General features: G+C 40.0%; 1 protein-coding gene across 8 annotated transcripts in view; it reads left to right on the top strand.

Annotated features, from left to right (window-relative positions):
• The window catches only part of MYO9B (myosin IXB), a 43,814-nt gene that overhangs the window by 18,941 nt on the left and 10,831 nt on the right, over window positions 1-14,042 (top strand). For 6 of the 8 annotated variants that reach the window (XM_030509639.1, XM_030509644.1, XM_030509636.1 and 3 more), the window contains exons 4-23: window positions 731-793; window positions 920-1,019; window positions 1,169-1,269; window positions 1,551-1,680; window positions 2,153-2,242; window positions 2,490-2,606; window positions 2,848-2,982; window positions 4,872-4,993; window positions 5,577-5,718; window positions 5,986-6,181; window positions 6,734-6,809; window positions 8,383-8,493; window positions 9,569-9,608; window positions 10,146-10,268; window positions 10,721-10,801; window positions 10,992-11,102; window positions 11,624-11,746; window positions 12,214-12,363; window positions 12,474-12,640; window positions 13,023-13,946. In XM_030509639.1, the coding sequence (XP_030365499.1) occupies window positions 731-793; window positions 920-1,019; window positions 1,169-1,269; window positions 1,551-1,680; window positions 2,153-2,242; window positions 2,490-2,606; window positions 2,848-2,982; window positions 4,872-4,993; window positions 5,577-5,718; window positions 5,986-6,181; window positions 6,734-6,809; window positions 8,383-8,493; window positions 9,569-9,608; window positions 10,146-10,268; window positions 10,721-10,801; window positions 10,992-11,102; window positions 11,624-11,746; window positions 12,214-12,363; window positions 12,474-12,640; window positions 13,023-13,946 (3,102 nt within the window). Of the gene's footprint in view, window positions 1-730; window positions 794-919; window positions 1,020-1,168; window positions 1,270-1,550; window positions 1,681-2,152; window positions 2,243-2,489; window positions 2,607-2,847; window positions 2,983-4,871; window positions 4,994-5,576; window positions 5,719-5,985; window positions 6,182-6,733; window positions 6,810-7,768; window positions 7,772-8,382; window positions 8,494-9,568; window positions 9,609-10,145; window positions 10,269-10,720; window positions 10,802-10,991; window positions 11,103-11,623; window positions 11,747-12,213; window positions 12,364-12,473; window positions 12,641-13,022; window positions 13,947-14,042 lie in introns of all 8 variants that reach the window. The other 2 variants (XM_030509640.1, XM_030509641.1) reach the window with 2 other exon arrangements.

Raw genomic sequence — 14,042 nt, 5'->3', positions numbered from 1 at the left:
CGCGCTCTGGAGTGTCACTAGCTACCACTGACTTGTGTGCTCTGCTGTGTCTTCCCTTTGGGTCATCTTGCTGTTTGCAGTTTACAAAATGGCAATAGCAGAAGTGACTGGCAGCTCTGTACCACGTTTACTTTGAACTAGGTACAATTTGAATACATTTGTTTTGTCTTCAGCATGAGGAAAAGCTGCTTGAACTTTGGCCTCATTCACTGGGAAACATGTCAAGGAGTTTAGATTATCACTGAAGGAGATTACTTTGTCAAACCGTAGGGTTTCTGGCTGGCTTCCATTTTAGGCTGACGTATGCACTGTCATAAAACATCTAACATTTGTTAGATTAAGAATCAGTTATCCAGTATATTTTTGGTGTCTTGCAGTCTTTGCATTCCTTGTCAGATAACTGTTAATCTGAGTGGATAACATATTGTTAGCACTCTACATACTAGTTTCTGCTTACAAATTTTCATCAGCACTTTCCTAGCTTTGTCTGCCTTTCCCAGTTATGACTACTGAACCCAAGCACCCGACATGGGTGTTCCTCTCTGTTCCAGTTACAATATTCTGCATACTGAAGTTCTTGGTTTAGATTGAAGATGGTAACTAAGCTATTCTCTCGTATGCTTTAGTGCAAATTGCATTATTTGAACTCTCTTGGCAGTTGCTGTGTGACGTTTTGTGGGGTCTTGTCTTTTGCTCTCATCCTGCTCTTTCATTTTTTGTGACTCTTTAGGGCTGTTGTTGAAAAATACCTGCTCGAAAAATCTCGCCTGGTTTCTCAAGAAAAAGATGAAAGGTAAGAGATCAATACAATTTGCTAACACAATTACAATCCCTGCAAGGGTTTAAGATCATCTAAAGTACATGGAATAAAAGAAAAATCATTCTATTTTCATGAGAGAGAGATTTACTGTCTTTGTAGGAACTACCATGTCTTTTATTATTTGCTACTTGGAGCCAATGAGGAAGAGCGTAAAGAATTTCACCTCAAGCAACCTGAAGATTATTTCTACCTCAATCAGGTAATCTGTGACAGGGATTTACCCATGCATTGATAAGTGTTGTCTGTCTGTTGTGCTAAAGGTGAAAGACAGCACAACATGTTATACTTGTTTTCTTCATGATGTTTGGGCTTCATTCTTTGCCTTTAATTATGGATCTCTCTTCCCAGCATAACTTGAAAATTGAAGATGGGGAAGATCTCCGGCATGACTTTGAAAGATTAAAACAAGCCATGGAGATGGTTGGCTTCCTTTCAGCAACAAAGAACCAGTAAGTAGAATTGTTTAAGCTTTTGTTACTGCTGGCTAGTTAATGTTGATGAATTGCAATAAACTACACGTGTGTTGGGGTCACATTTAGTCCAGTGGGAAGCAAGGTGAACTGAGTTGGAACTAGACGGTCTTAAGGTTCTTTGCAACCCAAACTATTCTATGATTCTATGAGTATTTGAGGACTTGCAGACAAATTCTTGAAAGCAGAATTAAGCTGCTAACCTGTGGTAATGAACTAGTAAGGAAAAACTCTTATGAAATTCAATTTTTCTTCCTTAGGATTTTTGCAGTACTTTCAGCTATTCTTTATTTGGGCAACGTTACGTACAAGAAGAAAGCTACAGGTCGTGATGAAGGCTTGGAAGTGGGACCTCCAGAAGTGTTGGACATTCTTTCCCAGCTTTTGAAAGTAGAGTACTTCTCTTTAGCTCTCATGTTTGATACACCTTTGTATCATGCTCTGCCTCAGCATTTTGGATATCTTGGTGCCCAGTTTGCTGTGTCTAGATCTGGTTTATGGTACTTCCACAAAGTTTACGGGGAGGGGAAATAGGTGAAATAGGTGAAATTGTTGGGGCTAGGGATGGAATATAGCCCATAGCATGGAAATAGAATTTGGTTAGTCGCTAATCGTACAGCTGAGCAGGAATGAATTTAGTGGAGATGTGTTCTTTGCCACCATAGGGAAACATCTGAATGAATCTAAGCTGAGAATAATCTAAAGAAGTTGAAGGACTTGTAAAGCTATTGATGAATGATAAATGTGGCTGTTGTCAAAGAGCTTGGGCTTCTCTGAGGAAACTGAATGTCCATTGTTGCTATCACATTGCTCATTGGGAGTTTGAGGGTGACAATAACTCTCGTTCTTGCTTATTTTGAAGGTTAAACGGGAAATTCTAGTAGAGGTGCTAACAAAAAGAAAAACTGTGACTGCTAACGATAAGCTTATTTTGCCATATAGTCTCAATGAGGTGAGTAAAAGAACAGTAGTAGAATGATCTTAAATAACTGCAATTACTATTTTTGGATTAAAAAAGCTAATGTGGTACACTTTCACATTTAGTGAGGGCCATTTGGAAAGTTAGAAGTTAGCTTTAAAGGAAAATGTTGGCTTTATTTGTCTCTGCTAGGACTGTAACCTTTGAGTTGATACTAGTCTGAACTAGAAATGCTTTTTTTTTTTTTTAACCAAAGGTCTGAACACTGTTTCACTTGCAGGCAATAACAGCTCGTGATTCAATGGCAAAGTCCTTATACAGTGCTTTGTTTGATTGGATTGTCCTGCGAATTAATCATGCACTCCTTAATAAGAAGGACATGGAAGAATCTGTTACAGTAAGTTTCTCACAAAAGCCACTCTTTGTAGACAGTTGTGTACTTGGAGCTAATGGACAATGCTATAGATGGTGTGTTCAGATACCTGGGATAAGTTTTGATTCTTGTGAAGTCCATGCTTGTATCTAATCATCTGGTTGTACCATAAACATAACTGCAAAAGTGCTTTTTGTAATGGTTAGCTGTGGGTGAAGTCGCTGTGTGACAGATTGCTTAACTAGCTTTCCACATCTTCTTTTAGTGTTTGTCCATTGGCGTACTTGATATTTTTGGATTTGAAGACTTCGAAACCAACAGTTTTGAACAGTTCTGTATAAATTATGCAAATGAGCAGCTTCAGTATTATTTCAATCAGCATATTTTCAAATTGGAACAGGTAAGAAATAAAAGTTGCTGAAACAAAACCTTGTTTTATCATATATTATGCAAACTTAGTCACTATTCTGCAAAACCACACGGCATGATTTTTATAATTGCTTGAGTATAGCTCCAAGAGACTTATTTTTAATTTCTTGCTTCATTACTGCTTATTGTTGTTTGAAGGTTGTAGCTTTGCTGCATTTAGTGCTCTACATGTCCTAATGACAGCAGGGTCTTTCTTCAGAGGGCTAGTATTATGTTTCTGCCTGACTGTAAGAAACTAAAAAGACCTTCAGGCGATACCAGCCAGAAGTCAGATGAAACTGCAAACTTTGGAAGTCTGTAGCTGAGGTGTTTATTCCAGGTTTTTGTTTTGTTTTAATGGTCCAGAAACAGTTTCTCTTATTTTTGTCACTTTCTAAATATTTAATAACTAGTTATTAAATATTTATTACTGGTTATTAAATATCTTTGTTGCCCCTTTGACCTGACTGCATTTAAGGGACACATCTGAATGCTGATATTGGCAGTAGTTCTGAAATCCTGATGCTACTGGGGTATGTTGATTTAGTTGCTTGCAGATGGTATCATCTTCTTACAGAGCCCATGGAGTGCTGCAGGCTCTAACAGATCCTGTTTCTAGACTGAGGTTTGGGGGTTTTTTTGCACTAGACTTGGAATTTTCTGTCTGGTTTGTGCTAAAAGGTTCTTCTCAGGTCACTCAGCTGAAAGAAGGAAGTCATTCTGTACGACTTGGTATTTTGTCAACAGCATGTAGATAACTTTAAACAAGCATTTTAAAAAGGAGAAAATGACCAAACATGCAAACGTGGTATGTAAACATAATGTCGAGGTCCCTGTTTTGTAACTTAGAAGTGGCCATCCAGGCTAACGAGGATAAATAGTGACACTGTTTTCCTTTTTCTAATGCCCTGTTTTTTCCAAATTAAGCTTAATCCTTGAATGAGCCACTTCCTGTATCTCTTGCAGCCTGAGGGCCCTCAGGGGTGATGTCTATATCTTTTTAAAGAAAGGCTTTTTTGTGTGTGGAAAATGGCATTTTGGTTCCGAGCAGCCTGTCATTAGGCAGACTGTATAATCCAGTTCTTATCATCGTCATCCTATAGAATAGTGAGCGCTGCTCTTTGTCTTTTGTTAAACATAAAACTTAGTTAATTTTCTCTCCGATATTTTTTTTTTTTTTACATTAGTACCTTTTTTTTCCCTATGGGAATTTGCAGCATTAAGAAAACCAGCTATTTTGCTTCCACATCATAATGGGAAGCTTGTCCTGTCAAACATTTGATGCGCTGTCATTTCAGCAGAAGAGCTTCTTATTCTCTTGTCAAAGAGAGCTCCACATTTTCTGAACCTAAGCAGTACACGTTCCTTCCTCAGGGAAGTTCTGGTGTCAATGTTGTGTGGGGCTGAACTGCCTGTTTTGAAACTTCTGTTCTTTTGTCTGACAGTGCAGTTTGGCAATTCTGGAACTTGCTATTAAATACTCATAAGTTCTCATAATGTAAGAAATATGGAAGAGAAAAATAGACTTAAATTCCTCCAATATGTATCTACCTGTGGTTTAATGATGTAGATGTAATGTCTAACTCCAAGTTTGTAGACTGCTGGTTGCTGGGAAGGCACAACAAAACATTCTTTTTGCTGTTTTGCTTTTTAAATAGTTTTAATCCAAGCATCTGCTGTTGAGTGTCCTGCCTCGATGGACCTTTGATCTGCCCCAGTATTCCTGCTGTTCTGTTCTTATTTATAAGTCTTCCTTGTTTTTGTTTCTGCTGCCTGAACTAACAAATTCAACTCGCCAAGGATGTATTTTAAGTGCTTAGACCAAAAGACATGAAAGGTCAGGGCACTGAACTGATGAGGGAATTTTCTTGAGCTACACAGGAGGAATATAAGAGTGAAGGGATCACTTGGCACAATATTGACTATACTGATAATGTGGCGTGCATTCACTTAATCAGCAAGAAGCCCACTGGCCTCTTCTATCTTCTGGATGAAGAAAGCAAGTAAGCAACAAATGTCTTCTGAAAACAAATGTGTGGCAGGGAGGAGGGAAGGACTATGAAAGAGAACAGAAATACAGCACTCTAAAAAGGGGAGGAATGTTGTGGGAAGCAAAGAGTCATCTTAGTGACTATTCTCTATGCTCTGCTTTGTTTTTAATGACTCCAGTATGGTGGTGATAAAAATCGATGCTAAAATTGAACTTTGGCTCAAGCAAACTTAGAAATGTTTACTTTTGTGTTTTACCATGGCATTCCAGTTAAAGGAAAATGCATGTCTGTAAGTCTTTGGAACATTAAGTAGCAAATACGGTAAATAGTTAATGTGGTGCTAAGTATACTCGACTGGTGAAGTGGGAGGAAGCATTGACGCACTTGAAACCTCAGAATATTCTGCAGTGAGTGGAGCTGCTTGGTTTTGGTCCAGAAATTAGGCCTGTCTCTAAGATTCAAAGCAGGGGTGTAAGTCTCCATTAAAGTGTAGAGGCCTTACACAATATCATACTTTCCACAAGGATCAATAGGCATTTGTCACCTTGCACCTTAGTAAATGTAATAGCTGACCTATTTTGTTTTGTATTCCTAGTTTTCCACATGCCACGAACCAAACCCTCCTTGCAAAATTCAAACAGCAGCATGAGGAGAACAAGTTTTTTGTTGGAACCCCAGTGATGGAGCCTGCTTTTATTATTCGACACTTTGCTGGGAAAGTTAAATACCACATAAAAGTAGGTGATAGATCCGATGAGCCCAAAAAACCAAAAAAGATTCCTTGCTTTCTGACAGTTTTTGTCAGGGTGTGGAAAATTTGCTGGGGTTGGACTGTATCAGATGTGTCCTCAGATGCACGTTGGGGTTGGGTTTTTGGTATCCTTTGGGGGATAACGCTCACTATAGTGAGAACTATACAGTGAGTTATTCTGAATAGCAGTTAATATCTTGGGTCAAAACACAGCTTTCCTGAGAGCTTGTGCCTCAACGTGCCTGTTTTGCAGGATTTCAGAGAGAAAAATATGGATTACATGAGACCAGATATTGTTGCTTTACTACGAAGCAGTGAGAGCGCTTATGTTCGGGAGCTGATCGGCATGGACCCCGTGGCCGTGTTCCGCTGGGCTGTTCTGCGAGCGGCTATTCAAGCAATGGCTGTCTTTGCAGAAGCTGGGCGCCAGAGAGCTCAGAAGACTGCAGGTATTAGATGAAAAAGTGCTCTGGGAACCCTTTCAAATCCCATACAATTGATTAGTGCTTGTTGACTGAACTAGTTTAAGGCAACACTGGCACGAAGGACAAAACTCACTTTGAAAATGGCTTAACACTCATGCACCAAAGAGATTTGTCACTCTTCTAGCAGAGATCATTCAGGCTTCCTCCTCCAATAAGGGCACCTTTTCCAGCAGGCTGTGCCAAATTTGAAGTCGTATTTGTGAAAGTTGGGGAAGATATTAGTAGTTCTAACGTGGATTCTTGTCTTGTCACTGGTTTTGATCTTCTTGGGCCTCCCTGAAGTTTCAAATGAGTACTCAGGATTAAAGACTATTTTTGAAGCAGCTGCAGTTTGCTTTCTTAGAAGTAGGGAGTTTGAGAAACAAAGTGGTCTAGCCCAACAGCTGAAGTACTAGACACAAATTCCAGGCCCTTGGATAGCTATCGTGCTTGTTGCAGTTGGTGGTTTGGGGGTTTTTTTGGTCTGTTATGCTCATATCTTTGTCAAAATCCAACTTGTTGATTATTTCATAACAGGAGTGGTACGTCAAGGACCCAGAATTCCCCTTGGAGAACTCCAGAGGTCAAATACACCAGTTGAAAAAGTTTATCGGTGAGAAACACGTACTTAACCCCTGTCAGGGAAAAAACCTGAATTGCCAAGTCACATTTTCATCTATCAGGTGTCAACTCGATCTTTCCACAAGGACAGCAAGTTTTATTTCTTCTGTCTTGTTTCATTTGGCCTTTTCAATACTATCAAAACAATACTCTGGCTTATTTAATGTAAGACCCAGCAATTCCAAATGTTGGTGGCATAGCTCCAGTTCCATTTACCACTGGGTTTTTGAGTTCTCTGTCTGTGCATGGTATATGTTGCTTTTAGCATTGTGTATTCCTCTGCAGCCAGTCTGTGTCACTGAAGGATCTGTAGGAGCATTGATGTTTTTCACAGCCTTTTAGGAGGCAGGGCAAGCCCTGCAGAACTGCCTCCGCATGCTGCTCTGTACGGGCATAGTTTGCCTTCCTATGGAGTGTTTAGGTTTTATACATGTTCCTTTTACAGCTGCTCAATGCTTGATTTCTCATTTGATTGTTCTGAGGATTTCGATATAAATGCTTTTGAAGACATCATTTCTTTATATGAAAACAAGAAGTAAGTAGAAATAGGCCTGCACTTAAATGCCAGGGAGGCACATTTCCTGGACAGACTGACCTTCTGAGCACACTCTGTGTAAAACTGGAGCCATGAAGCAGTGACATAAAGCAGTGACTTCATGCTGCTTCGTAGTTACTTCAGCCTGAACAGTCTCTGTCACTTGTGGTAGCTTAAGAACTAAACATATACAATTTGAGTGAAGGAATTGGCTATAGCTTAACACGTCTGTTGGTGATGTCTTAAAACAAAGTCTTGGCATTCAAAAATGGTCAGAGGTACCAAGGGAAGCAAGCAGCTGTCTGTAATAATGTTGCTGCCTCAGCAAGCAGCTCAGAATGGTGATAGCATCTGACAGTCAGAAGTGATTCTTATGCTTCTGTTATTTTTGGTTTGTGCCTCTCTGGAGAGTAAAGAAGGTAAGTTCTGTGCCAAGACACAGCACTTCACAAGCACGGTGCATGCTTAAATTATGGAATCTGCCACAAATTAGGGACCATCCCAGGCTTACTTTGAAAAGCTAAATGTGTGAATAAGTTTGGAAGTGAAAATGAAACCCAAAATTTCACCAAGTACTCCTGCAACAGCTGGTTTTTAACTTTTCTTATGTGAGTCTGCTTAAGCAGCCTCATTTTAGTAGTCAAATCTATATCTAAAAATATTTACTGCTTGATTATAAAGAAGCTTATATCTTTCTGAAAAGGTTACTTGGCTTAACAAAAAGATTCCATGCTCATTACGTACCCTCTGTTCTCTGAATTGTAAATCTCAAGAATTTATAATAAAGGTAGAATTAGAGAGTAAGTTTAGTATGAGAACCCTGAAGATCAAATTTTAGGATGCTGACAGTGTATAAAGTGCTGACTTGACATCAGAATGCTTAGGAAAAGTAGTCTGGGATTGACCTGCCACTGTTTGGAGCACACTTGGTGATGGGGTCTCTTGGGATTTTAACTCCTTTTTCGTTTTTCCCCTCTCCTATGGCTTGTGTCTTTGTGTGCCATCTTTGTTTTGCTGTGAATCATTTTAGAGACATGCATGAACAAATCATCGCAAGTATAAAAGGACTTCCCTGGCAGGGAGATGATCCCTGTAAGCTGCTTCGGTCACTCAGCCGGCTTCAACACCGCTCCCACTTCATGTGAGTTCTGGTGCTCTGGGTATTGCTTTGAAAGTGCAACAATAACCAAGCAGTTATTTTAGTCCATAAAAAATATGCTGGTTCCAAGTTTGTTGCTTGTCTGCTGCAAAAAATTAAACAGGACAATTAAGAATAAAAGAATTCCTTCTAAAAAATATCAAGGCAATAGAGAACGTGTTGCTTCGTGGCATTAGCTGAAAGTTAAATCTACTTTTCGTGTAAACTTGTTGTAAAACCCCAAGTATGCCAAGCTTATTGTTGCAAAATGTTGGACAATGAAATCTCTCCCAAATTATAGCTAATGGTTTCCTGAAATTCAGGATGCTAGCGCTGTGTATATTCCTGGGCTAAAACTCATTACATGTGCCCACCTATGCATGTGTAAAAATCAATCTGTGGTCCATTGTGTAATAAATAAATGTAAACTGGATGGCATGGAGTTGGAACGTGCCTTACATCATGGAGTTAACATGCTTAGAATTAGGAGGATGTGAACCACAGCCTTGTCTCTGAGAGCTTCGTGGTCTGTGTATGGATGAAAGCTATGCCTGAAGTTTTTATAGTGCCCCGGGAGGCTCTGGGGATGGTCTCAGACCTGTCAGAATCTGTAAGTGGAGTACTGGGGCATGTGTTGTCCTTCTGTGAGCAGTTAAGTACTTTCACAGGGGTCTGGTGCAAGCAGCAGTAACTTCTGAATCAAGTATTTTTTTTTATTTGATAGTGCCTTAGTGTTATGATGAGAGCCAAATGTCTGGACAGTTAGCTACATAGAATAACCTGCCCAAAAATAGTGTATGCAACAGTGAGGATTTAATAGCTTTAAGAGAAAATGTTTCACTTTTGAAAGCTTCCAATACCTACAGAGTTTCTTTAAGAGTAATTCTTGTTGCGAAGCAGTTTGCGTTTCTTGCACTGATCACTTGTGAGAGATGTGCATGAACACACCCTGATGCTGTCGTGCTCGTTTTCTTCTATCCTTCCTCTCGCCTTATAAATTGCACCAACATATGGCTTGCTGAAATAACCAAAAATCATGTGTATTGTTTTTCTCAAATGATCTTTAATATTTTGACAGGAAAAGTAGAGGTATCAAACAAAAGCAGATCATTCCTAAGGTAATTCAATAAATTTAGAATTCTCTTGGGTTTTGGTTTGGGTTTGGTTGTTGAGTTTGGGGGTTTTTTGTGTCATTGTGAACGTTCATTTTGATTGACAGAACTCACTCCAGAAAATACTGTTTCATAGTATAGGGAAGTTATATCATTTATCCTCCAAAACTTCCTTTTTGGCAATCTGAAGGATAGGTAAATGTTCACCTTTATAAGAATTGCTGAACAGGAAAAAAATGTGAATTGGCATCTGTTTACTAGACTAGAGGTGCCATAAGTACATAAAGCTATTTCTAATGAAGTCATGGAAGGCAAGCGCAGTGAGGATGTAGTTCACTGTAAATCCCACCTTACACTCTTGGGATGGGGCAGTGGAAAGAAGATGCTTTGGTCCAAAATAGGAATAATCATGAAGTGTAACATGACATTGAACGTGGAGCTCTAGGTGGTTGGCTTCCTTCTTACTCATTTTGATGCAGACAGAAATATTTCCCCTTCGGTGAAGAGACTTGCACTTTGCTGATTGTGAAAACTTTCTTCTAGAACTTACTGGATTCCAAATCCCTGAAGCTCATAGTAAGCATGACTCTGCATGATCGAACTACAAAATCCCTCTTGCACTTACACAAAAAGAAGAAACCCCCTAGCATAAGTGCACAGTTCCAGGTAGGTGACTGATATGGTGGAACACACCTCTGGGTGCACCCTGACCTCCTGGGAACCTTCCTGGTCTGATCTAGGCTGATCTTGCTTGAAAAACAACTTGCTTTTTATTCTCAGGATTTGTCTGAAGTAGGGTTTATTACTTGGATAAAGTTAGACTACGTTTAGAGACTACCCTTATGCTATGAAATGTGTTAGTTCTCTGTACCAGTCAGCCTCATACACAGATCTAGTGCTACTGTTCTAGCATATGCAAATCCCACTTTTAACTATCTTGAGAAAAGGTAGAAACAAATACAGGTATCTGACGTGCAGGATGGGAGAACCTCTAGACTGGGTGAAATAGGATTTTGTATGGCCATCAGATCTGAAATAACCTTATTTCTGAGGAAGAAGCTGTACTGCTGTCAGTTGATAGCAGCAGCAGAAAAATGTTTCTGAATATTTCATTTCAGACTTCACTTAATAAGTTATTGGAGACACTGGGTAAAGCTGAGCCGTTCTTCATCCGCTGCATCCGCTCCAATGCTGAGAAGGTAAGAGCTGAGCTGGCTGCTGAGGACCCAAGTCTTCTAGCCCTGTAACAGATCTCTTTTGAGTTGCTTGCTGTCATTCTATATGAAGGTGAAGGGTAATTAGGGTGTGAAAACAGAATGTGCTTTCTCTACTGGACAGAAATAGGACTCTTCAGGCATTTACTAGCTGTTGACTGCTGATCTTTTTCAGAAAGAGATGCTTTTTGATGAAAACTTGGTGCTGCAACAGTTAAGATACACTGGCATGCTAGAAACTGTGCGAATCAGAAGATCTGGCTACAGCGCCAAATACACATTCCAGGTATGTGAGGAACTGGAAGTGGATTATGCTTTCAGAAATATCTGGTTTCGCAAAATAAACTCACTGCCTCAGAGTCTTTTGTGTCTCTTCACACGAAGCTCATGACAGCTTGGGATGAACTTTGTCAAAGCTACAATGAATTTTTAGAGCCTCCATGGTAACAAGTTGTAATCTAATCTACTGTGTGAGTCATGTACCAATAAGTTGCTCTGTTTGTTGCATGAAAGCACTCTGAGTGCTGTTCTAAGCAATTATAAGCAATTAGTGCTGCATGTTACTGTCTCCATACGTGAATTAGTTTTCTCTAAATTAACTTTATGGATCACATATGGGTGATCTTTAACTGGAGGCTGAATGAAACCTATGATTTACAGGGTAGGAAAAAGTAGCTCAATTTGGAGTGAGAAATAAATGCTTTCAAATCCATACACCTTAGATGTCTTAACTAGATTTCTAGAATAAAGCTAAAACTTGTGCATTGCCTTCTAACTTTGATCTCTTCCTGTCTCTGCTTTCCACAGGAATTCATAGACCAGTTTCAGGTGTTACTGCCCAAAAATGCCAAAGCCTCTAAGGAAGACATTGGTGTTTATTTGAATAAACTAAAACTGAACGAAAACTACTATCAAATAGGGAAGACCAAGGTCTGTGAAACTTCCTGTAAGCCAGTAAGAAACACTGTACACAGCAAAATTTAGTGCAGTTCATTTATGGGTGTTGCTCCTTGCGTTTTGCATTTAAATTAGGGTTTTTAACTCTTGCAGACATTAGGAGTTGTCTCCTTGGTTTTGATGCCAACCTGCCATCTTGCAATACAGTACAATTCTGTACATATGGGTGTTACTTTAGGGAAATTGCTGCCATTGGCATTTAATTTACAAGAGTTCTGTGATTTGAAGGCTGCAAGTACAGTTGTATGTTTAAGAATCTAAACACTGAGATTTGGTAAAACAAAAGGACTTTTACTTTTGGGGTGTGCTGTCAGCTGGTAAGATTTGGTTCAGTAAGAAACATTCTCATTATCCATTATTTAGCTTGCAGAGTGACTTCCAGTGGGGGCTGTAAGGCTCCTGTTAACTGTTTATTGATGAACTTTTCTGTAACTGAGCAGGTTTTCATGAAAGAGGCTGAGCGGCAGAGGCTACAGGATACACTACACAAAGAAGTGATCAGGAAAATCATTCTCCTTCAGAGCTGGCTCAGGATGGTTTTAGAAAGGAGACGCTTCCTCAGAACACGGCAGGCAGCCGTTGTCTTACAGGTACCTTTGAGAACTGTGCATCATCTTTTCCTAAAAGAAACCAACCAACACTCTCAAATAACATCACCCTTTGAGTACCCTTCCCTTACTTTAGAAATCTCTTTTCTTAGGCTTGCTGGCGTTCCCGATGTGTTAGGATGGCACTGCAAAGGAATAATGCTGCCATTTATATTCAGTCAGCATGGCGAAGATACAGGGAGCGAAAATGCTACCTTCAGCAGAAGAGGAGGATTTGTCTCCTGCAAGCCATGGTCAGAGGTCATCTACAGCGTAAGAGGTAAAGGAAGATGAGCAATCTGATATGAAAATGTGCCTTTTAACCACTGTGCTATTTGGCTTCACCTGCCACACTCGGTTTCTGTGTGATATGTTGACTTAGTAAACAAATATAGTTAATACACGTGATGCTGCAGTCAGTATCAAATGGCTGGTGCTGTGTGGAAGCTGGTTCAGTGCTTTGTACTCAAGCATTATTCAACTGAGCTGCACTGATGCATGCCAGTCCTAACAAGCAGACCTCCATGCAGTCATACTGGGACTGTAAGTTCATTTGTACTTCGTGTCAGTATTGCTATTGAGGCTGCATTTAAACAGTTTGGTACTTTTTTTAACCCCTGGGCATTAAATATTTGTGTTTTCATCTTGCAAATTCTTAACAGATTTCAGAAAATGGCTATAGAAAAGCAGAAAGCTGAAGAAAAGCAGGGAGAAATGCAGAAGGATCAGGACAATGATCTGAGCAAGGATGAGCACAGTGAACCAGCAACCGATCAATTGCCTGTGACACGCAAGTCAGAGCTGGATGAAGCTGTTGGGGATGGAGATCAAACTCCAAATGAGCAATCCGAAACCTCATCTGAAAAAGCCACATTGCCTCAGAAGAACATGACAGAAGCCTCTGAGAAAGTAACAAACAGCCGGGAGAAACGGGAATTTCGCCGGCAGAGGGGGCTGGAACATAACGAGTTACAGAATAAGCATGTCCTGTTTTCCCTCGAAGGACCATCTTTACTGTGCCACGAAGAGCAAACCTCTTCTGAAGAGGCCCTGGAAACTGTTCCAATGCCAGAGAAATCCACAGCAGAAGATCCTGTTCTTCACGGAAGCAGGGAGGGGGAGAGAAGTCCAATTGAAGAAAAAGTTACTTCAGACATGCCACTGTCAAGCAAGATAAAAGAAAGTAGTTCTAGCCCTGAGCAACCACCTGTATCAGAAGTAGATAAGACAGTTGATAGAATGAAAACACAAGGGAATCAAAATAACCAGATAAAAGGTAGCCAAAGCTTTAACTGCCCTGAAAGACCAACAAATCTTCCACTGAATCTATCTGCTACTGAGAGCTTTCAAACTCCATCTGAATGCTGGGCAGATAAAAACAAACGTCTTGTTCAGAAGGCAACCAAAGATCTGGATAGTCCCACTTCCTCCCCAATCCAGAGATATGTGGATGACCCAGGGAAGCTAAAGTACAAGAGAGAGAAGTGGAAGGGAAAGAGACAGTCGGATGCTGGTCAGAATGATATGCTGAGTCAGTCTTTGGATGAAAGAATGCGTGTGGATAAGTCTCCTCAGGATCAGCTAGAGTAAGAGCAGCTTCCTAATTATTTGACCTTGTCAGAAAACAGATATCTTTAATATTAAAAAATGAATGGAGGGCTCCTGAGAGCCTGTCTTATCTG

The sequence above is a fragment of the Strigops habroptila genome, chromosome 20 (genome assembly GCF_004027225.2).
Source record: "Strigops habroptila isolate Jane chromosome 20, bStrHab1.2.pri, whole genome shotgun sequence".
Classification (NCBI taxonomy): domain Eukaryota; kingdom Metazoa; phylum Chordata; class Aves; order Psittaciformes; family Psittacidae; genus Strigops; species Strigops habroptila.
This window is presented reverse-complemented; position numbering and strand designations above follow the sequence as displayed.